The 22,973-nt window shown below is 36.2% G+C and overlaps 1 protein-coding gene across 1 annotated transcript in view; it reads left to right on the top strand.

The window, feature by feature from the left end:
• Window positions 1-22,973, top strand: part of CEP112 (centrosomal protein 112) — a 527,068-nt gene that overhangs the window by 51,078 nt on the left and 453,017 nt on the right. The window contains exons 5-6 of the mRNA XM_044675157.1: window positions 16,242-16,338; window positions 19,507-19,584. Of these exons, the coding sequence (XP_044531092.1) occupies window positions 16,242-16,338; window positions 19,507-19,584 (175 nt within the window). The remainder of the gene's footprint in view (window positions 1-16,241; window positions 16,339-19,506; window positions 19,585-22,973) is intronic.

Below are 22,973 nucleotides of genomic sequence, written 5' to 3'. Positions count from 1 at the left end.
GACAAAATTTTATGGATTATAAGCCAGCAAAGGAAACTGAGAAGGTATATTCAGATAGATAGGAGGCAAGGGCAATATTAACAAAATCATAGGTGGTAATTGGAGGAGATGATGGATACCAGTGTCAAATATAGCAAAAAAAGTCAATACTGAGAAAAGACCATCACATTTGACAAGGCCAGTTTCAGTAAGGTCAGGAACCAGACTGCAAAGAGTTGAATGAATGAGAGGAGAGAAAGTGAAAGTAATGGGTGAAGGCTTCCTTAGGAATATGACTTATAAAGAGAAGGAGAGATATTAGGACAATAGATGGCAAAATGGGAGAAAGAAATAGAGGAAGTGAAAAATTTTGCTCTCCAAACGAATAGGAATCAAAATCAATATAGGCAACCTACTAGCAACACCCAAAGAACAAAGTCGTCCCCACATTGCTACCTATGTGGACGGATTGGGCATGTCCTTCGTTTTTGTAGATTTAGGCAGCAAATAGATTTTTCTAGAAACAATAACCAAAATCAGAGAGACACAGAAAACAGAAAGACCTTTTATAACTCTAAATGGTCTAAGAACAATGAATCCAAAAGAAATGATGATAATAAACATGATGGTGCATTTTGTAACCATGCATGTAAAAAATATAGTCAAGCCCCTTCATTAGATGATATGGAAAGATATGTTCAAATGGGAACGAAACCCAAGAAATCATTATGAATTGAAATTCCTGATTTAAAACCTGCTAATCAATGTAATTTGGGTGTGGCAGAGTCTAGTATAAGTGAGGAAAGCAAAATGAGAAATCTGGGCAATATAGAACAAGTGTCTAAAGTAATCTACACAGAAGATAAACATAGATCTGTGGTAGATAATGAGCAATGGGAAGAAATAATGCAAAGGCACAGAGAAATCTTTGGCAATAATGAGGATGATTATATAAGGGATCAGCTTTCTCATTCCATATCACACACATTGGGTGAGAAGCATAAAGATCAATTAGACCATTGCAACAACTCACATCAAGAGATTTTGCAATCTTGTTCAGAATCATCAAAAACTCAAATTCCTCTCTATTCCAAGTATAAAACAAAGGGGCAACTTGGATAAAGAACTTGGATTATGGCGAGGATTTACAAAGTTTCCAGAAAGGGACACTTTCAGTGACCTCAGGGGAATTAGATGCTAAAATTCTTTCCCATTCATATGCTTTAGACATGATGTCACAGATTGAGGTTAAAGAGCAAAACAGTCAGTACATTGGCAAAGATTTGATTTTAAAGAAGCAACCCACTGAGTTGCAGGATGATAGCAGCTATTTAGGAAATTCCACATCCACCTTTCTCAACCCCTTAGCTAAGAATTTCATCCAAAACTTTGGGGAAGAGATAGGGAACAGTTGTTTTCTTCCATAACCGGTGTGGCTAATCATAACCTCAATGAAACTGTTGCTGTGATTGATAACAAAATTCATCTTATGTCAGTCACAAAACCAGCAGGGCAAGATAGGGAACATCAGTCAGCTTTTGAATCAGTAGTTGTACCCGATGTGTTGAAGGGAACACAATCTAACTATCATACATTCCCGGATACTACTGAGCGGAAAACTTCTGATTTGAGGTTTAACAGTTCTTTAAATAGCAGAGTGGACAGTGAATCAAATCAAACCTCCATTTCTGCAGCCCTTAGAGATAGCCAACATGAAATTTGCACACATGACAATGACTTACCAGCTCTCAATGACAGAATGCTCTTTAAACCTGCCTTCTGTATTCCTGATTCTAAACTGAACTTGCCGAATGGTGCTATAGGAAGTTTGAGTTTAGACACAAAAGACCAGACACAGAATCAATGATAAGTGTACAAAAAATACTGAGGATTCTTTATTATCCCTAATACCAGTGAAGTCCAATGACAGTGGAGAACCATTAGTTACCCTAGAAATCGGGGGGGGGGGGTACACTATGAGGGACTACTGGACACTGGTGCAACTTGTTCTGTGTTACGCGACGCACCTGAAGGATGACAATTTCAAGGTAGTTTAAGAGTAAGAGGAGCTTCTGGAGTACCACAACAAGTCCCGAAGCTAAAAGTTAAAATGCTAAAATTTGGACCTCTAACTCTTGAACACACCTTCCTATTGATGCCATCATGTCCTTCATTTACACCTACCCAAGAGAGCTCTAAAGCACGATGCCATTTTATTTTTAGAGCCATGTAGTGAGGAACCATCGTACCAATCAACGAATAACATCTATGAGGTTCCAGATGATATTCCAGATTACGTGTGGGTTAAAAATTCAAATAAGGTGGGCAGGATATTGTCAGCGGAACCAGTAAAGATAGAGGTAAAAGAAGGTTTACCTCCAAGAATTCCTCAATTCAGACTTAGCCAAGAGGCGATAGAAGGAGTGAAACCCATCATAGAGAGTTTATTAAAGCAGCTTATATTAAAATATGGCTTTTCTCAATACAATATACCAATCATGCCTGTAAAGAAAGAAAAATTATCTCCTGATGGGAAGACTCAATGGCATTTAGTACAAGATCTCAGAGCAATAAACGACCATGTGTAAAAGACCTATGCCGTGGTACCAAGTCCATCACAAATCATAGCAGCAATTCCACCTGAAGCTGCTTGGTTTAGTGTTCTGGACCTGAGCTCTGCGTACTTCTTTTCTTCCCCCGCACAGAGACAGCCAGAAGCTGTTTGCTTTCTCATGGGAAGGCAAATCCATCTTATGGACCCGTCTGCCCCAGGGATTCTAGGATTCAGCTTTGGTCTTCTGTCAAATCCTGCAGAGACCTTGAGTCGATAACATTCCAAAACAGCAAAATGGTACATTATTTTGATGACATCCTGCTACTGCCACCATCTGCTGAAGTCTGTTACACTGATAGTGTACACTTAATCAAAGAGCTAGGCAAAAGGGGCCATAAAATTTCCAAATCGAAACTTCAATTTGTGAAGGGAAAAGTAAATTATTTAGGATTCATCCTAGAGAAAGGCTCCAGAAGAATTTCCCAAAAGAGAACACAGGATATACAAAATTTGAGTTTGCCTAAGACTAAAAAGCAACTCAGGGCAATCATAGGAATAACAAGCTTCTGTAGAAACTGGATTCCAGGTTATGCTCTGGTCGCAAGACCTCTGATAGAGCTAACCAGGAAGGAAGTTCCAGAACCGTTAAAGCTGAATAAAGATCATATCCATGCATTAGAGAAATTAAAATCACTTACTTTATCAGCTCCAGCCCTAGGTATCACTGATCATGACGAGCCATTCCTACTTTATGTACACGAAGATAAAGGGATAGCCTCTGGTGTTCTCACACAAACATTCTGGAATAAACTTAGACCAGTTGCGTACTACAGCTCAAAATTAGATTCTGTGATTTGTGTTATGCCTAGTTGTTTAAAAGCCATAGCTGCTGTAATCATCATGATTAGAAAATCTTCATCCTTGGTATTAGGGAGTGAACTGAAAGTATTTTCCCCACACCAAGTGGAATCTACTTTAAGAAACACCACCTTGCAAGCGTTCACCTCACAAAGACTATCACAATCTTTTTTTTAATGCTTGTTGATGGTTTCAGGTATATACTGTTTATTATTTTTAGGAAAGGTCCTTCTATTCCTATAGTTTCCACTGTTTTCAATAGGAATGGATGCTGTATTTTGTCAAAGGCTTTTTCAGCATCTATTGAGATAACCATGTGATTTTTGTTTGTTAGACTGTTGATATGGTCAATTATGTGGATGGTTTTCCTAATGTTGAACCATCCTTGCATTCCTGGTATAAATCCCACCTGATAATAGTGGCTGATCTTCTTAATTACTTGCTGGAGTCTCTTTGCTAGTATTCTAATTAAGATTTTTGCATCTATGTTCATTAGGGAGATTGGTCTGTAGTTTTCTTTCTCTGTTTTTGATCAGCCTGGCTTTGGAATCAGTACCATATTTGTGTCATGAAAGGAATTTGGTAGGACTCCTTCTTTGCTTATCATATCAAATAATTTGTATAGTATTGGGATTAGTTGCTCTTTGAATGTCTGATAGACTTCCGTTGTTAATCCATCAGGCCCTGGCGATTTTTTCTTAGGGAGTTCTTTGATGGCTTGTTCAATTTCTTTTTCTGATATGGGATTATTTAGGTATTCTATTTCTTCTGCTGTTAATCTAGGCAGTTTATATTTTTGTAAATATTCATCCATATCTCCTAAATTGTTATATTTGTTGCCATATAATTGGGCAAAATAGTTTTTAATGATTGCCTTGATTTCCCCTTCATTAGAGGTGAGGTCTCCCTTTTCATCTTTGATACTGTCAATTTGGTTTTCTCCTTTCCTTTTTTTTTATTTGATTGACCAGTACTTTGTCAATTTTATCTGATTTTTCAAAATACCAGCTTCTAGTCTTATTTATTAATTCAATAGTTCTTTTACTTTCGATTTTATGAATTTCTCCCTTGATTTTTAGTATTTCTAATTTAGTTTTCATCTGAGGATTTTTAATTTGCTCGCTTTCTAGTTTTTTGAGTTGCATGCCCAATTCATTAATTTCTGTCCTCCCTAATTTGTTAATATATGCACTCAAGGTTATAAATTTCCTCCTGAGTACTGCCTTGGCTGCATCCCACAGAATTTGGTAGGATGTCTCATTGTCATTCTCTTCAATGAAATTGTTGATTGTTTCTATGATTTCTTCTTTGACTAATTGGTTTTGGAGTATCATATTAGTTAATTTCCAATTAGTTTTTGATTTTCCTGTCCAGGTGTCCTTACTAATTATTATTTTTATTGTATTATGATCTGAGAAGGTTACATTTATTATTTCTGCTCTTTTGCATTTGTTTGCAATGTTTCTATGCCCTATTACATGGTCAGTCTTTGTGAATGTACCATGTGCAGCTGAAAAGAAGGTGTATTCCTTTTTGTCCCTATTTATTTTTCTTCACATATCAATTAAATCTAATTTTTCTAGGACTTCATTCACCTCTCTTACCTCTTTCTTATGTATTTTTTGGTTTGATTTATCTAGATCTGAAAGAGGAATATTTAGATCTCCCACTAGTATGGTTTTACTATCTATTTCCTTCTTGAGCTCTGCCAGTTTCTCCTTTATGAATTTGGATGCTATGCCATTTGCTGTGTACATATTGAGCAGTGTTATTTCCTCATAGTTTATACTGCCTTTAATCAGGATGAAATGACCTTCCCTGTCTTTTTTAATCACATCTCTTTTTACTTTGGCTTTATCAGAAATCGTAATAGCCACTCCTGCCTTTTGTTTCTCATTTGATGGCCAAAAGGTTTTGCTCAAGCCCTGAACCTTAAACTTGTGTATGTCTGCCCACCTCATATGTGTTTCTTGTAGACAACATATGGTAGGATTTTGGTTTCTAATCCACTCTGGTATTTGCTTCCGTTTTATGACCGAGTACATCCCATTCACATTCAGAGTTATAATTATGAGTTGTGCATTCACTGACATTTTTGTATCCTCCCCTAGGGCTACCCCTTCTTCTTAAACTATTTCCTTTTAAACCAGAGGTTTGCTTTAAGCGGTTATCCCTTAACCCCTCCCTGGATTAACTTCCCTTTCTACCCCGTCCCTTATTGTTCCCGTCTCTTTATTTTTAAAGGCCTAATGAATTCCATTCCCCTTCTTCTCCCCTCCGTTTTTTGACCTCCCCACTCCCCTTCTCCCCTTGGTTTATCCCTTCTGACTTTCTCAGTAGGGTTAGATAGAGTTTTATATCCCAATAGATAATATAGCTACTCTTCCCTCTCCGGGTTGATTACACCGAGAGTAAGGTTTAAATATTCCCTCTTAATGCTCTCTTCCTCTCCTTCTTATAATAGTATTTGTCCCCTCCCCTTCCCATGCTCTCTTTGTATGTAATAGAATATCCTATTTTTTTAATTCAGTCAAGTTTCTCTTGGTGTCCCCTACTATTCACCCCCCTCTTTGCCATCCCCCCATATCATCTTAGACTATTTAGTATTCCATCCACTCCCTATGAATTATTCTTCTGATTACTATAATAGTGAATAGTACAATAGTGAATAGAGTTCACTACAGAGAATTATACATAGCATTTCTCCACATAGGAATACATACAATTAACTCTTATTGAAGCCCTTAAAGAGGCAAATTTAAAAATTATGAGTTTTCTTTCCTTCCCTTCTGTTTCTTATTTACCTTTTCATGTTTCTCTTGATTTTTGTGGTTGGATATCAAACTTTCCATGTAATCCTGGTCTTTTCTGTGCAAATACTTGGAAATCTTCAATTTTGTTGAATTCCCATACTTTCCCCTAGAAGTATATAGTCAGTTTTGATGGGTAGTTGATCCGTGGTTTCAAGGTCCAGTTTTCTTACCTTTCTGAATATCATATTCCAAACCTTGAGGTCATTTAGTATGGAGGCTGCCAGATCCTGTGTGATCCTGATTGGTGCTCCTTGATATTTGAATTGTCTCTTTCTGGCTTCTTGTAAAATTTTTTCTTTTACTTGGAAGCTCTTGAATTTGGCTATTATATTCCTGGGCATTGTCTTTTCTGGGTCTAGTGTAGAGGGTGATCTATGGATCCTTTCAATGTCTATATTGCCCTCTTGTTGTAGAACTTCAGGGCAATTTTGCTGAATAATTTCTTTTAGTATGGAGTCCAAGTTTCTATTAATTTCTGCTTTTTCAGGAAGAGCAATGATTCTCAAATTGTCTGTTCTGGCCCTGTTTTCTTGATCTGTCAATTTCTCATTGAGATATTTCATGTTTCCTTCTATTTTATCAGTCTTTTGACTTTGTTTTATTTGTTCTTGCTGTCTTGAGAGATCATTAGCTTCTAATTGCTCAATTCTAGCCTTTAGGGACTGGTTTTCGGTTATAATCTTTTGGTTTCCCTTTTTAATCTGGTCATTTCTTGTCTTCAGTTGACTTGCCTCACTTTGTAATTGTGAAATTCTGCCTTTTAAACTGTTAATTTCCTGCCAGATGTCTTCCATCTTTCTTATCATCTTAGATTTGAACTCTTCAATAGCTTGTGACCAGTTTTTCATTATTTTGGGAAGGTTTGGATGTGATTACTTGTTTGTTCTCCTCTGCTGTTTGCTCTGCTGTCTGGACTTTCTCTGTGTAAAAGTTGTCGAGTGTTTTAGATTTCTTTTTGATGATTTTTCTCTTTTGGCGTTCTTGAGAATGGCTTTCCATTGTTAGCCCTGAGCTGTCTTAGGTTTTTCCTCACACCCAGAGATTGCACTCTTTAGGCTCCTGAAGTCTCAGATCTCATTGTTCTCAGGGCCAAGCCTTCTGGTGGCCCCCTTTTTTTTCCTCTTTCTGAGGATCCTTTAATAGTTTCAGGGAGCTGTTTCCACAATAATGTACCCCTCTGCACTGGGTCCTCGCTCAAGGTCCACTCCTGCGCTCAGGATCCGTGGACTAAAGAGCCTGATCTTCAGCCTGCGCTCAGTGTCTGCATTCAAAGTCCGAGCGCATTCTTTAGCCTCTTGGGGTCTTAAGTATTGCTGCTCTCAGGAACAGGCCCTGGTGACCCCAGGTAGTTGCCAAGTACTTAATGGGTGCCCCAATCTTGCTCTAGGTCCTGTGAGCTGGCTTTTGCACTGTAGGTGGTGTGGGGTGGGGGAGGGTGTTGCTTATCTTGTGTTTTAGTGAGAGCTATTTCACCCCCTTATAGCATGGAAATGCCCCAATTCCACATACCTTCAATGCTGCGCCCTGTTTTGGAGTCCCTTTGTTCCTCTGAATTTGTTTTTATGTCTTTTTGATGAGTCCTATATATTTCGGTTAGGAGTGGTTAAGCAGCTGCTTTTTACTCAGCTGCCATCTTAACCAGGAAGTCCAAATCCTACCTGTTTTCAATAGGAATGAGTGTTTTATTTTGTCAAAGGCTTTTTCAGTATCTATTGAGATAATCATGTGATTTTTGTTGGTTTGCTTGTTGATATGGTCAATTATGTGAATGGTTTTCCTCATATTGAACTATCCTTGCATTCCTGGTATAAATCCAACCTCATTATAGTGAGTAATCCTTGTGATGACTTTTTGAAGTCTTTTTGCTAATATTTTATTTGAGATTTTTGCATATATGTTCATTAAGGAGATTGGTCTTTAGTTTTCTTTCTGTTTTTGGTCTGCCTGGCTTTGGAATCAGTACCATATTTGTTTCATGAAAGGAATTTGGTAGAACTCCTTCTTTGCTTATTTTGTAAAATATCTTGTATATTATTGGGGTCATTTGTTCTTTAAATATGTGTTAGAATTCACTTGTGAATCCATCTGGCCCTGGGGATTTTTTCTTAGGGAGTTCTTAGATGGCTTATTCAATTTTTTTTTCTGATATGGGTTTAATTATTCCACTTCTACTGTTAATCTAGGAAATCTAAATTTTTGTAAATATTATTCATATCACCTAGATTGTCATATTTATTGCCATATAATTTGGCAAAATATTTCTTAGTAATTGTCTTAATTTCCTCTTCATTATAGGTGAGGTCTCCCTTTTTATCTTCGATACTGTAAATTTGTTTTTCTTCTTTCCTTTTTTTATTAGATTGACCATTACTTTGACTTTTTTATTTGTTTTTTCAAAGTACCAACTTCTAGTCTTATTTATTAATTCAGTAGTTCTTTTACTTTTGATTTTATTAATTTCTCCTTTGATTTTTATGCTTTAGTTTTCATCTGGGGATTTTTAATTTGTTCACTTTCTAGTTTTTTTGATATGCATGCCCAATTCATTAATCTTTGCTCTCCCTAATTTGTTAATATATGCACTCGGGATATAAATTTCCCCCTGAGTACTGCTTTGGCTGAATCCCATAGATCTTGATATGATGTCTCTTCATTGTCATTCTCTTCAATGAAGTTATTAATTGTTTCTATTATTTGTTTTTTATGCAACTCATTTTGGAGAATCGTAGTATTTAATTTATAATTGCTTTTTGATTTGTTTCTCTCTGTACCCTTACTGATTATTGTTTTTATTACATTGTGATCTGAAAAGGTTGCATTTATTATTTCTGCTTTTTTGCATTTGTTCGCCATGTTTTTATGCCCTAGTGCATGGTCAATCTTTGTGAATATTCCATGTGCTGCTGAAAAGGTGTATTCCTTTTTGACCCTATTCATTTTTCTCCAAATTTCTATTAACTCTAATTTTTCTAAGATTACATTCACATCTCTTACCTCCTTCTTCTTTATTTTTTTGGTTTGGTTTATCTAGATCTGATATAGGAAGGTTCAGGTTTCCCACTATTATAGTTTTACTATCTATTTCCTCCTTAAGCTCCAGTATTTTCACTTTTAAAAATCTGGATGCTATAACATTTGGTGCATATATGTTGAGTACTGCTATTTCCTCATTGTCTATACTACCTTTTATTAGGATGTAATTTCCTATCTCTTGTAATCCGATCTATTTTTACTTTGGCTTTATCAGATATAATGATTGTGACTCCTCCTTTCTTTTTCTCAGTTGATGCCCAATAGATTTTTTTAACATTTATTAATATTGATTTTTAACATGGTTACATGATTCATGCTCCACCTTTCCCCTTCACCCCCCGCACTCCTCCCACCCATGGCCGATGCGCATTTCCACTAGTTTTGTCATGTGTCCTTGATCAAGACCAATTTCCAAATTGTTGGTAGTTGCATTGGTGTGGTAGTTTCGAGTCCACACCCTCAATCATGTCCACCCCGACCCATGAGTTCAAGCAGTTGTTTTTCTTATATATTTCCTCTCCTGCAGTCCTTCCTCTGAATGTGGGTAGCGTCTTTACCATAAATCCCTCAGAATTGTCCTGGGTCACTGTATTGCTGCTGGTGCAGAAGCCCATTACATTCAATTTTACCACAGTATATCAGTCTCTGTGTACAGAGTTCTTCTGGCTCTGCTCCTTTCGCTCTGCATCTGTTCCTGGAGGTCTCTCCAGTTTGCCTGGAACTCCTCCAGTTTATTATTCCTTTTAGCACAATAGTATTCCATCACCCGCATATACCACAGTTTGTTCAGCCATTCCCCAATTTGTTGCCACCACAAAAAGCGCAGCTATGAATATTTTCGTACAAGTCTGTTTATCTATGATATCTTTGGGGTACAAACCCAGCAATGGTATGGCTGGATCAAAGGGCAGGCATTCTTTTATAGCCCTTTGAGCGTGATTCCAAATTGCCAGCCAGAATGGTTGGATCAGTTCACAACTCCACCAGCAATGCATCAATGTCCCAATTTTGCCACATCCCCTCCAACATTCATTACTCTCCCCTTCTTTCATTTTAGCCAATCTGCTAGGTGTGAGGTGATACCTCAGAGTTGTTTTGATTTGCATTTCTCTAATTATTAGAGATTTGGAACACTTTCTCATGTGCTTATTGATACTTTTGATTTCTTTACCTGAAAATTGCCTATTCATGTCTCTTGCCCATTTATCAATTGGGGAATGGCTTGATTTTTTTATACAATTGCTTTAACTCCTTGTATATTTGAGTAATTAGACCCCTGTCAGAGTTTTTCGTTATAAAGATTTTTTCCCAATTTGTTGTTTCCCTTCTGATTTTGACTACATTGTTTTTGTTTGTACAAAAACTTTTTAGTTTAATATAATCAAAACCATTTAATTTACATTTTGTAATTTTCTCTAACTCTTGCTTGGTTTTAATGATGCCCAATAGATTTTTGCTGTAGTCTCTTACCTTTACTCTGTGTGGGTCTACCTGTCTCATGTATGTTTCTTGTAGACAACATATGGTAGGATTTTGTTTTCTGATCCACTCTAATATTTGTTTCCATTTTACAGATGAATGGTATGACCCATTCACATTCAGAGATATGATTACCACCTGTGTAGTCATTTTGATTACTTCTCCTAGTCCTAGTTCTTTCATTATTTCCTTCTACACCAGTGTTTTACTTTTAATCAGTCCTTCTAATCCCCACCCTTATTTTACTTCACTTCCCACCCCCTCCCTTTTCATATTCCTCTTATTTTTCTTTAGGGTCTGTTGAATTTCTTCCCGTGTCTCTTTCTCTCCCTTTTTATACTCCCTGCCCCATCCAACTCTTTGGTTTTTCCCTCTCAACTTCTCTGTAGAGTAAGATAGAATTCGATACCCCAATGGATCAAGATGCTCTTCCCTCCCAGATTTGATTCCACTGAGAGTAAGGTTTAAATAATACCTATTATTCTTCCCCTCCCCCTCTCATGCACCTCTTTTTGTAGTATAATTTTTCCCATTTTTTTATTCCTTCAAGTTTTTCTTGATACCATCTTCTATTCCCCACCCCCTTTCTTTTTTTACTTATCATCTTAAACCACTTAGCACCACAACACTACCTATGAATAATTCTTCTAAGTACTATGATACTTAATACAATTATTGAAAGTTACAAATATCATTTTTCCATATAGGAGTATAAATAATTTAACCATACTGAAGCTCTTCAAGAAAAGGTTTTCCCCCTCTTTTTCTTGTTTACTTTTTCATGTTTCTCTTGAGTTTTACATTTGGATATCAAATTTTCTGTTTAGTTCTGGTCTTTTATTTATAAGTATTTGGAGATCTTCTATTTTAGTAAATGCTCATACTTTTCCTTGGAAGTATATAGTCAGTTTTGATAGGTAGGTGGTAATTGGCTGTAGGCCCATTTCCCTTGCCTTTCTGAATATCATATTCCAAGCCTTGTGGTTCTTTACTGTGGAGGCTGCCAGATCCTGTGTAATTCTGATTGGTGCTCCTTAATATCTGAATTGTCTCCTGGCTTCTTGCAATATTTTCTTCCTATCTTGGAAGCTCTTGAATTTGGCAATTATATTCCTGGGGGTTGTCTTTTGAAGATTTAATGTAGAGGGTGGTCTATGGACTTTTTCAATGTCTATTTTTCCCTCTTGTTCAAGAATATCAGGACAGTTTTCTTGGATAATTTCTTGTAGTATGATATCAAGATTTCTGTTTATTTCTAGGTTTTCAAATCAGTCTATGATTCTCAGTTTGTCTCTCCTGGACCTGTTTTCCAAATTACTTGTTTTCTCATTGAGATATTTCACGTTTCCTACTAATTTGTCATTATTTTGACTTTGCTTTATTAATTCTTGCTCTCTTGTGAGATCATTAGCTTCTACTTGCCCAATTCTAGTTTTTAAAGATTGGTTTTTAGTTATGATCTTTTGATTTTCCTTTTTGGTTTGGTCTATCCTCCTTTTCATGGCTTCCAGCAGGTCACTTCTGGTCTTTAGTTTGCTTATAATCTCATTTGATTTTTCGGGCTTCTTTTTCCATGTGGGAGGTTCTGTCTTTTAAACTGTTATTTTCTTTTTTAACTATTTCCCATTTTTCTTGCCAAGTTTCTTTTGACTTTCTCATTTGGTTCATCATCTCAAATCTCAGCTCCTTGTCATCAATTTTGATTTTTCTTTCTTTTTTTTTTTTTTTTAAAGGTTTGGATGTGTTTGCTTGTTTGTTATCTTCTGCTGTCCCCTCTGTAATCTAGAGTTTTTCTCTGTAGAAATTATTGAGGGTCAAGGTTCATTTCTTATTTTTTTTGGTAGTTGATTAGTTCATGCTTTGGTAAGAGTAATTTTACCCCCTTATAATGTGCAAATTCCCAAACCATTCCTATCTTCAAGGTTATGCCCATCTGATGAGCCCCTTCACTGGTATGATTTTGGTTTTTTTCTTTTTGAAGTGCTTTATTTCAGTAAATGGGGAGGAGAGGAAGTCCCTTGTGTCTACTCTGTGGCCATTTTAGCCTGGAAGTCCCCCATATAGTTCTGAGCATCATTTCTTTATAGTTTGAGATCTGGTAAAGCTAAGCCTCCACCCTTCACATTTTTTTTCATTATTTCCCTTGATATTCTTTGATCTTTTTGTTTTTCCAGTTGAACTTAGTAATATTTTTTTCTAAATCTATAAAAATAGTATTTTGGTAGTTTAATAGGCATAACACTGAATAAGTAAATTAATTTAGGTAGGATTGTCATTTTTATTATATTAGCTAATCCTATCCTGAGTACTGCTTTTGCACTAAAGAAAAAATTTTGACACATTGTTTACTTATTGTCAATTCTTTTCAATGAAATTAAGTGTTTTCTATGATTTGTTCTTTAACAAACCAATTTTGGAGAATCAGATTATTTAATTTTCAATTAATTTTTGATTTGCTTCTCCTTGTACCCTTACAAATTGTAATTTTCATTGCATTATGAACTGAAAAAGTTGCATTTATTATTTCTCCATTTTTGTATTTGTTTCCAATGTTTTTATGCCCTAGTACATGGTCAATCTTGGTGAATGTACAATGTGGTGCTGAAAAGAAGGTATATTCTTTTTTTTTCATCCCTGTTTATTTGAGGTCTCCCACTAGTATAGTTTTACTATCAGATTCCTCCTTAAGCTCCAATAGTTTCTTCTTTAAAAATCTGGATGTTATACCATTTGTTACTTACATATTGAGTACTGATATTTCTTCATTGTCTATATTGCCTTTTATCAGGATGTAATTACCTTCTCAATCTCTTTAAATCATGTCTATTTTTACTTTGGCTTTGTCAGATAAGATTGAGACTCCTGCCTTCTTTTTCTCAGTTGATGCCTAATAAACTTTGCTCCAGGCTCTTACCTTTACCCTTTGCATTTCTACCTGCCTCATGTGTGTTTCTTTTAGACAACATATGGTAGAATTTTGATTTCTAATCCACTCTGCTATTTGCTTCCATTTTATGAGTGAATTCATTCACTTTCAGAGGTATGATTACCACCTGTGTATTACCTATCATTTTAATTTCCTCTTTTAGTCCTGCTCTTTCTTCTTTCACTATTTCCTTCTATACCAGTGTTTTGCTTTTAATCAGTCCCTCTTTTCCCCACCCTTATTTTACTTTACTTCCTACCCTCTCTCTTCTTATTATCCTCTTATTTTTTAAAAAGTCTTTTTATCACCCCCCCTTTTCTCTCTTTTAATACTCCCCACACCACTTGGTTCTTGAACTCCTTTTTGAGTTCCTTGAGAGCATGTGACCAATTTCTATTTTTTTTTTTTTGGAAAGTTTGGATGTGTTTGCTTGTCACTCTGCTGTTGCTTCTGTATTTTGCTTTTTTTCTCCATAGTAATTATCCAGGTTCAAAAGCCTTTTTTGATGCTGCTTAATTCCTTTTTCTACTAGTGGATTGGGTTTCCTGCATATTGGTGGATGTTGCTTTCTTTCTGTCTTGCAGGATGTTGCCTTGGTAGTACCTTCCCTTCCCAATTAGAAGCCTGAGTGAGGACAGGCAGCCTTGTGATGTTCTTTGTCTAGCTCAATTTAAAGCATTTTTCCCTGAGGCTATTTTTTCAGTCCCTGCTGCCTCTGCTGTGACCAACCTTGTTTCTACCCAGTCTCTGTGCTCTGCTGCCCAGGCTCCACGCTTGTCAGCCTCAGGTCCCAAGTCTTGCTGTCAAAGCTTTGCACTGCCCTTAAGGTATAAGTCTGTGGTGATTCCTGGCCTCAGAATTGTGACTTGCTATTTGACATTCAGTTATTCTATTAACTTTTAGCTGAATTAGTAAGGCTCAAATTTTAATTGAAGAATTTGGAAGACAATTCTGTAGTTTCTTATGTGACTTCCAAACAAATGACGGAGACTAAAGTATATTGTGTGGCATCCATTACCCTGGGAGGGGATGAAGGTGGACCATAGAATTCCATACTGCCCCTGAGAACTCCAAGGGAGGGGGCAGTTAGGGGCAGTTAGGGGCAGTTGGAGACCTGGTATAAAAGCCAGGTCAGACCTCTGGCAGAGGCTCTCTTGGAACTTGCCTTGTGGGTTCAAGGGCAAGAGAGACTGTTTCTCTGACTGCCAGAGCTGAGTCATCTCCATAGCTGACCTCTAGTAGATCTTCAACAAAATCAACTATATACCTTCAATTTAGTTGCATAGGACTTAGGAGAAGACTATTTTAGGGAGTTAGTTTGGAGTCAAACCATTCAGTATACATTTCTCCCTTTGAGGTGCTGCTTACTTTGATATAGCTGTTTTAGATAGCTTTCCCTTTCCTCTCATTCCTAAACCATTTCCCTTCTTCCTATTCCCTGAAATCTTTAAACCCTTACTATTTAGAAACTGAGTCTGGTTACAGATAATTTGGGGTGATACTCACACCTTCCATAAGCCAAGTTCCTCTTTCTTGTGGCTCTGAAGCTGATCCTGTCTTCAGAGCCAGTGGGCTGCTCCAGAAGAAGTCAAGCCTCACCTATTTCTATCTTGTGTGAAAATAATACATACAGAGAAAGATATTATCATAAGGGTTTTAGTCTTTTCCGTTACCAGCTTGAATCCTGAATTTACCTAGCCAGATCTAGTCTCCATTGCTTGACTGGAAGATATCAGTAACTGATTTTAACTGCTCCCTGTGGTGGGAAGAGGAAGATTCTACTCCCTCACTTGAAACCCCTCCTTTTGTGAAGCCTGTCCTGTCAGTTCTCAGTTCAGGGACCTAGAGAAAATATTGTTGACTGGACTGTACCATCAATCATTCAGTCCAAACTTAAAATTGCCATGATGTCATTTGGTACATTTTACAAATAATTTCCTAATACAGAACATAATAAATAGTAAAAGTAAAAGTATTAAACTTAGATTCAGGGTATCTGGGTTTGAATAGCAGTTCTGACACTTATAAGCTGTGTAATTTCATTGTTCTCTGAGTCTCGGTTTATTTGTGAAATGATAACGATAATAATGCTTATGGTACGTATTTCAAAGAATTGGAGGGAAAGTGCTATACACCATAATGTGCTATGTAAATATAAATTGTTATTCTGTTATCTTTTTCAAGTGATAAATTCTGTGGTAGTGTGCCTATTCTCCTCTAGAATATTTATTCTCCAATATTTAGAACAAGAGGAGGAAGAAATTTTAAATACTCATTTTGTACCTGGATTTAAGATCTATTTATAAATAAAGAAGGCACCTTTTCAAAATAACATAAGAAGTGTAACAATCAGTAGTGGGTAGATATGCAATATGGATATTCTTTTAAGGACACTTATTATATTTTGTGTAAATGAGGCAAATATTAAGTGACACACATTGATATTATTTTTCTTATCCACTTATTATGGGTATAAAATTTCTAAAACAAATAGTACTTATTCCACATAAATAAGAATTCCAATAGAAGCAGCTTTGTATACGTTAAGCTAAATTAATTGAATTCCTGAATTACTGATTGTTATTGTTTTGTGGTCTAGCAGTAAACAACGATCTACTGGGGAGCTACGAATGAGATCACATTCTGTGAGTCCAATTCACCGATCAGAGGAAGAAAATCTGGGCACACATATTTCTGTAAGATCAGGTTTCATTATTATTGATTGTTTCTTGTCTTTAAGTACTAAGTTTAATTCCCCACTAAGCTTTCATTCTGTGTTCTAAGAATTCTGAAAGGTTACATGCAAATAATGAGTAAGGTCAGTGTAGTGTAGTAGAACAATAACTGTATTTGGAGTTAGAGGACCAGAATTTGATCCTTTTTTCACTTACTATCTTTGTGATCTTGGGCTTAAACTTTGTCAAGTGCAAAATTAGCAAGTTGGGCTAGATTGCTTTGATTAGCTCTTTTAGTAACTTCTGCATTATCATTATTAATAAATTGCTAGATACCTGTTAGAAGATCATTTGTGTAGCATCGTTCATATATGTATAGTGATCTTAAACCAAAAAGAGGGATTAGATTGAATTAATGCACTTGGGAAAATTTTGAGGTGGAGTAAGAACAGGCCTTTTTGTAGAGAGGGTGATATGTCACCTACAAGGATCAAATGAGATAACATATTTGAAATTCTTTGCAGATCTTAAATTGCTATGTAATCACATACTGCATTCTCTAACTGGTTTGCTGCCTTAGAAATCTATGACATTGGTTGCAAATAGGTTTAGGTGATGCAGTACTGGATAATTTAGCATGTGCTATAAGGAAAAGCAATTCAAAGCTTATGCCTTATATCATGATGATTTATTTTATAATTACCTATTATAAGACTCAGTACTTCTCAAATACTCGGCATAGTTTGATAATAGTTATGTTCCCTTGCCTCTAAGTAGGAATATATATTTGTTATCTTAAAAAAATCTATAGAAATTTTTATTTCATTATGAACTGAAAACATTGCATTTATTATTTCTCCTTTTTTGTATTTGTTTCCAATGTTTTTATGCCCTAGTATATGGTCAATCTTGGTGAATGTACCATGTGCTTTTCAGATAATATTGTTAGGGCTAAGGATAAGGATTGGATTGGGATAACTCTATGCGCTAGATTGGATAACTATTTTTACTGATATAGGAAAGTCCCTGGGCACTTTAACAATGCTAGTCTTCATCTTTCCTGCAACTTATAGCCTTAGGGAGTTGACTGGAGAGTCAATTGAAGACAAGTTAAATGATCCATCATTAGTATGTGTCTGAGGGAAGACTTGAACCCATTTCTCTTGCTCTGAAACCAACTCTTTATCCACTATACTATGCAGATTTCCCTCAAAACAAGATGATAAGTTTTATCATCAAAGCTATCTTAGTATCTTTTTTTTTGGTAAAATAATTAGCATTATTATTTTTAGTATTTTTTTTGGTAAACTTACTATTGTTATAAAGAACTGGGCTACTCTACTCCTAGGGGATAGAGATATTGGTGAGGATGGAGCTGTGTCTCTGTATTCCCCTAGGGTGCTGGTGAGGGGGGAACACCAACCCCAATCACCCTTGCTGGATGTTATAATTTCCCCTTCTAAATAACAGTGCCCAGGAAGGACCCCGAATGGTCAGGCGGATGGGTAACCCTTTCAGGTCCCACCTGGGGTTGGATCGATTATTATATTGGGCTCTGATTAGCCTTGGATCACATTGTTCATCTGACTGTGTTTACTCCCTCCTCAAGGGTCGTGATATAATAACCACTCAGGAAGGTACTTATTAAATACTTTGTCTATGATCTTAATTAGGGAAAGGATAATCAGGTTATGGGGTGGGGATTGGAGACCCTGTCAAACTAATATATATGATCTATAATCCCTCAGGATTGGAGGCTATTGATTCAGTAAAGCTGGAGCTATCATTCATCACAACCCCTGGTTCAGCTTGGCCACTGCCAAACCAGAGAGAGTAGTCTGCCCTACTGGTGCAGCTGTATTGATGATTTCCTCTCAGCTTTCTTGTTATTAGTTTGTGATATGTTAGCCTTGACAGCCTTCAGGAAATATTCCACCCTTAAAAAAACCACCCTCTTCTTCTCAGACCTCCCTTCCTCCCTTTAACCATCCAGGGACCCAGAGACCTAATGAGCTAGGATGATTCAGATACCTAAAGATCTAGGGGGATTCAGAGAGAACCAGTGACCAACGGTCAAAGACCCAAAGATCAATGGTCAGAGACTCTCCCAGATGGCTGTTAGGGGTATTTATACTCTTAGGCCAACTGACTTTTGCCTCTGGCTCACGGCATCTGGGAACATTCCGATATCTCCAACTGTCTCCCCTGTCAATCAAGGTGAGACCAACATTTCTCAGAGTTTGAATATAATACTATCTTCAGTTGATATGTACATAAGAAGTTTTTCCTGAGTTCCACTACTTATTAGGCTATTTGTATATGTTGCCTTACCTTGAATATCTGATTATCCTCAGTTAACCACAGTTTTTCTTGGGTTTTTATTTTATTTTATTTTATTTTATTTTTTTATTTTATTTTATTTTATTTTAATTTAATTTTATATTTAATTTAATTTAATTTTTATTTTATTATTTTATTTTATTTTATTTTATCTTATCTTATCTTATTTTATTTTATTTTAATCTTTTTAAAAACCCTTACCTTCTGTCTTGGAGCCAAGGCAGAAGAGTGGTAAGGCCTAGGCAGTGGGCGTTAAGTGACTTGCCCAGGGTCAAACAGCTCGGAAGTGTCTGAGGCCAGATTTGAGGCTCTCAATACACTGAGCTATCCAGCTACCCCTTTTCTTGGGTTTTTAAATGTTTGGCATAATGGAGTTTTTATTTATAAAAGGATAACTACCATTGTGGTCATAGAGTCATAAAGTTATAACTGGGGAAAACCTTAGAGGTAATTTAATGTTTTAAAACACATTTTCCCTTTTAGTTCTAATGTATGAATAAGTACAGATGTCTGGATGAAGATATTCTTGAAATTTTTTCAGCAAAGTTAATGAGACAAAGTCATCTTTCCATAAGTTTTTTTAAAAATTGCTATGTTACACAATTAAAGTTTTTGTAAAAGAAATAAAAAGTGATTAATTTTTAATCCTGGATTTAATTTATGAGTTATTGTGTTATGTATTAATAGTGAAATGTGTTGTGAGCATCATGATAATAATCTCTACTATTTTTATCAGAAATAGTTTTCTTTGAGACCAGTAAGGTTTCACATACACAAAAATAAAACTCATTAAATTGTCTTAGGTCTTCATTGCTTTGTCCTAATTTTTTTAAAATGTTCATATTTCAGAGAGATTACCTCAAGAAATCTTCAATATCTATGGATGACAGTGAACTTGAAGCTCGTCTTAATAGTTGGAATCTTGGGGTAAAAGAATTTTATTATTTTATTATGAAGGTATATCAAGTAGCTGAATAGAACTAGTTTCCAAAGTTACCAACATAAAATAAGTATTTTTGAACCAAGTGCTTATTGGCCCTGGAAGGTATAGTAGAAAAGAGTGCTATACTTTGGAGATTTTGATTTGAATACTATTCTAGATACTTCCTAACTGTGGGACCAAGGGCAAATTACTTAAAGATTTAGCTTTAGTTTTTTTCTTTTTGTAATGGAAATAACACTTCTTTTACTACTTACTTTTGTAGCATTGTTAGGAGTAAAGCACTTTGCAAAGCTTAATGCACTATATAAAAACAAATTTTTCTTTGTGCTGGGTGGTGTTCCAGAAGTAAAAAGCATGGACAGGAAGTTAACAGTTTTATTCCCTCAGGAAATTTACAGTTTTCTTTTGAGGAGACTTAGGTATAAAATTTAAATTATAGTAAAGGCTAACTAAATTTCAAAATGATCAATTCTCATGATCAAATGCTCTAGAATTATGGGAGATGAGGTGTTTATTGACTAGAATGATTAAGAAATAATTCATGCCTTGGCCTTTAGTGGGGATATTTAAGACAGGATTTAGAAATAAAAAATTGAGTGTGAGGATGGATATTTTTATGCCACATGAGACTCAGTCAAGTAATTTTTAACCATGTATTGTATGCAGAGAACTGAGAGGATGAAACTACAGGTCTCCTGGTCAAGAAGAGGAAATAGATGAGCTATTCTGGAAATACATCATAAGCATAGCTTAGAGGCACAGTAGAACAGTAGTGGATAAAATAGAGACTTCTTTTTTCCACACTTCTATTGAAACTTTTCCTTTGCTAAAATCAGAGTAATTAATTTTGAGTTGCCTTAAAGATAATTTCATCCTTCAAAGAGTAGAGAAATCAACAATGGGAAATTCCATTCTTGATCTTCTTCACACTAACAAGGAGGAACCAGCTGCTGTTTTGGAAATGATGGGAACCTTGCTGGCAATCACTACCTTTTCCTAGACTTTTAGGTAGAGAAGTAGAGAAAATCCAGGCATAATCTGAAACTCATCCTAGATTTAGGAAAGCATATTTCAGAGGAAAGATAAGGAGCAGTCCATTGAAATGAGCTAAATGCTATGGGGATGTTAAAATAATTTATCTACAAGAATGTTGTAAATAAGAACAGCCAGGAATGTTAATATAAGAATGTCAAGTGGGGGGAACTCCGTGTAACAGTTTGGGTCTGTGCAATGGATAACTGCTGGAGACAGATATAAAAAAAAAACAACTCTAATAAATATTGGAAAAGGTTTGAGGAAAGGTAAGGAAAAGTAATGAAGGTTGAGGATTAGGATTCCTAAATCCAATAGCAGACTAAGCTTTTACCCACTTTCCTCTAGTTCTTGAGAACTTGCTTGTTGTTCAGGCTTCCCTGAGCCTAACTTACAACTCCTCTTCACTGATAAATCTCAGAATCGATGCTAAATAACCTATCCTAAAAATTATCCATATATATTATTCACTGCCGCCTTGTATCCCTTCAGAGCACTCCTCCAACTCTCAGTACTTTCTTGGCCTATTCAGGCTTCTGGGCCTTTGGTAGGCCTCAAAGGTCTTGCCCACTTTGCAGTCACACTGAGGGGAAGAGAACTGCCTCCTCTCATATAAGTAAGTTTACTGTCTCCTTAAGTCTCGTCACTTTAACTCAGTTCCATTATTCACTCTGTCTGCCAACTGCCAGCCCTTCCAGGCCTCGCTAGGCTTTTTGACCTAAGCAGAACTCAAAATGGCTTGTCATCTCAACTGCCACACAGAGGAAAAACTGCCTCTCTCTTTCTCATTTCTGTTGATTTCCCCACAAACTTATTCTGGAAATTCTAACCCGTGATCCTCCTTCACTTGTCATTGGGTTTTTCAGTGTTCCGTGGAACAGAAACACCAGCCTTCTCCTAAGGGAAAAAACCTCCAGGAGGACCCCCTACTGGAAAAACAACTGACTCTCTCTACCCAGAATTCCAATGGACACCCTTCCCAAGATTCTGTATAGCCTTAAAGAAACATTACCCATTATTCTTTACCCTGTCCTTAGCTGCTAAGATTACAGTTACTCCAAATTAAGCCCTAGGGCTTAATTAATCCTAATAGGGAGAAGTTAGCCCCAGAAAGATGGGAGATGCTCAAGAATAAAATTTTGAAGACAGAAAGTAAAACAGTACTAGTGAGGAAGTAAAATGGGATTTATCTGAAGAGACCAATGTTTATTCATCAGAAATTCAATAGCCAGGCTAGAGTAAAAAAAAAAAAGTACAAATTATGAAAACAGGGCATAGTAAAAGATGAACACAAGAACATGAAAGGTTCTACAAAAATTGTTGAGAGTTCTAATGCTGGTGAGGGAAACTGAGGACAATTTAAAAGACTGAGCCATGGTGCTCAGACATGAATGAATACAGTATTCCAATTAAGTAATGATTAAAGGAATGTAGGATTATTGCCTACTGATTCCATCAAAGGAGGAGTGGGGAATTTGCTTGATTTGTCCTTGATAACCTACAACTAAGACAAGACAGAACTACTAAATTCTCATTTTGAAATTCTCATTTCTCTTTCAAGAAGAATGTACCTTTCAGGAGAAAAAAAAATGACAAATGGATAAGTAAGGAGATAACAAGACTGTGCCTAATTGCCCTGGCTTAATTCAAGCCATCTGATTTGGATGAATTACATCTTTGAGGATTGAGAGAAAAGGCAGATATGATTGCTGGCCATTACCACTGTTTTGAAAGAGTAGATAAGTACTCTAAAATTAGAAGGATTTTCTAATTTTCTAAAAAGAGCCTGCAAACTCTTTCCTAGTGAGCTTAACTTATCCTGAGATGATTCTGAAATATTCAGAAAGGGAAGCAGTGATTATAAAGCACCACCATGACTTCACCAAGAATAGGTCATGCCAGATTAACCTCATTTCATTTTTAAATAGGAGTATTAATGTTTTTTTAAACATTTATTAATATTCATTTTTAACTTGGTTACATGATTCATGTTCCTACTTTCCCCTTCACAACCCTGCTCTCCCCCCAACCATGGCCGATGCATATTTCCACTGGTTTTAACAAGACCTATTTCCAAATAGTTGTTAGTTGCATTGGTGTGGTAGTTTCGAGTCTACATCCCCAATCATGTCCACCTAAACCCATGTGTTCAAGCAATTGTTTTTCTTATATGTTTCCTCTCCTGTAGTTCTTCCTCTGAATGTGGGGAGCGTTCTTTACCATAAATCCCTCAGAGCTGTCCTGTGTCATTGGATTGCTGCTGGTACAGAAGTCCATTGCTTTCGATTTTACCATAGTATATCAGTCTCTGTGTACAATGTTCTTCTGGCTCTGCTCCTTT

This window comes from Gracilinanus agilis, chromosome 4, assembly GCF_016433145.1.
Source record: "Gracilinanus agilis isolate LMUSP501 chromosome 4, AgileGrace, whole genome shotgun sequence".
Lineage (NCBI taxonomy): Eukaryota > Metazoa > Chordata > Mammalia > Didelphimorphia > Didelphidae > Gracilinanus > Gracilinanus agilis.
Note: the sequence above shows the minus strand (reverse complement) of the source record. Positions and strands in the feature narration are given on the sequence as shown.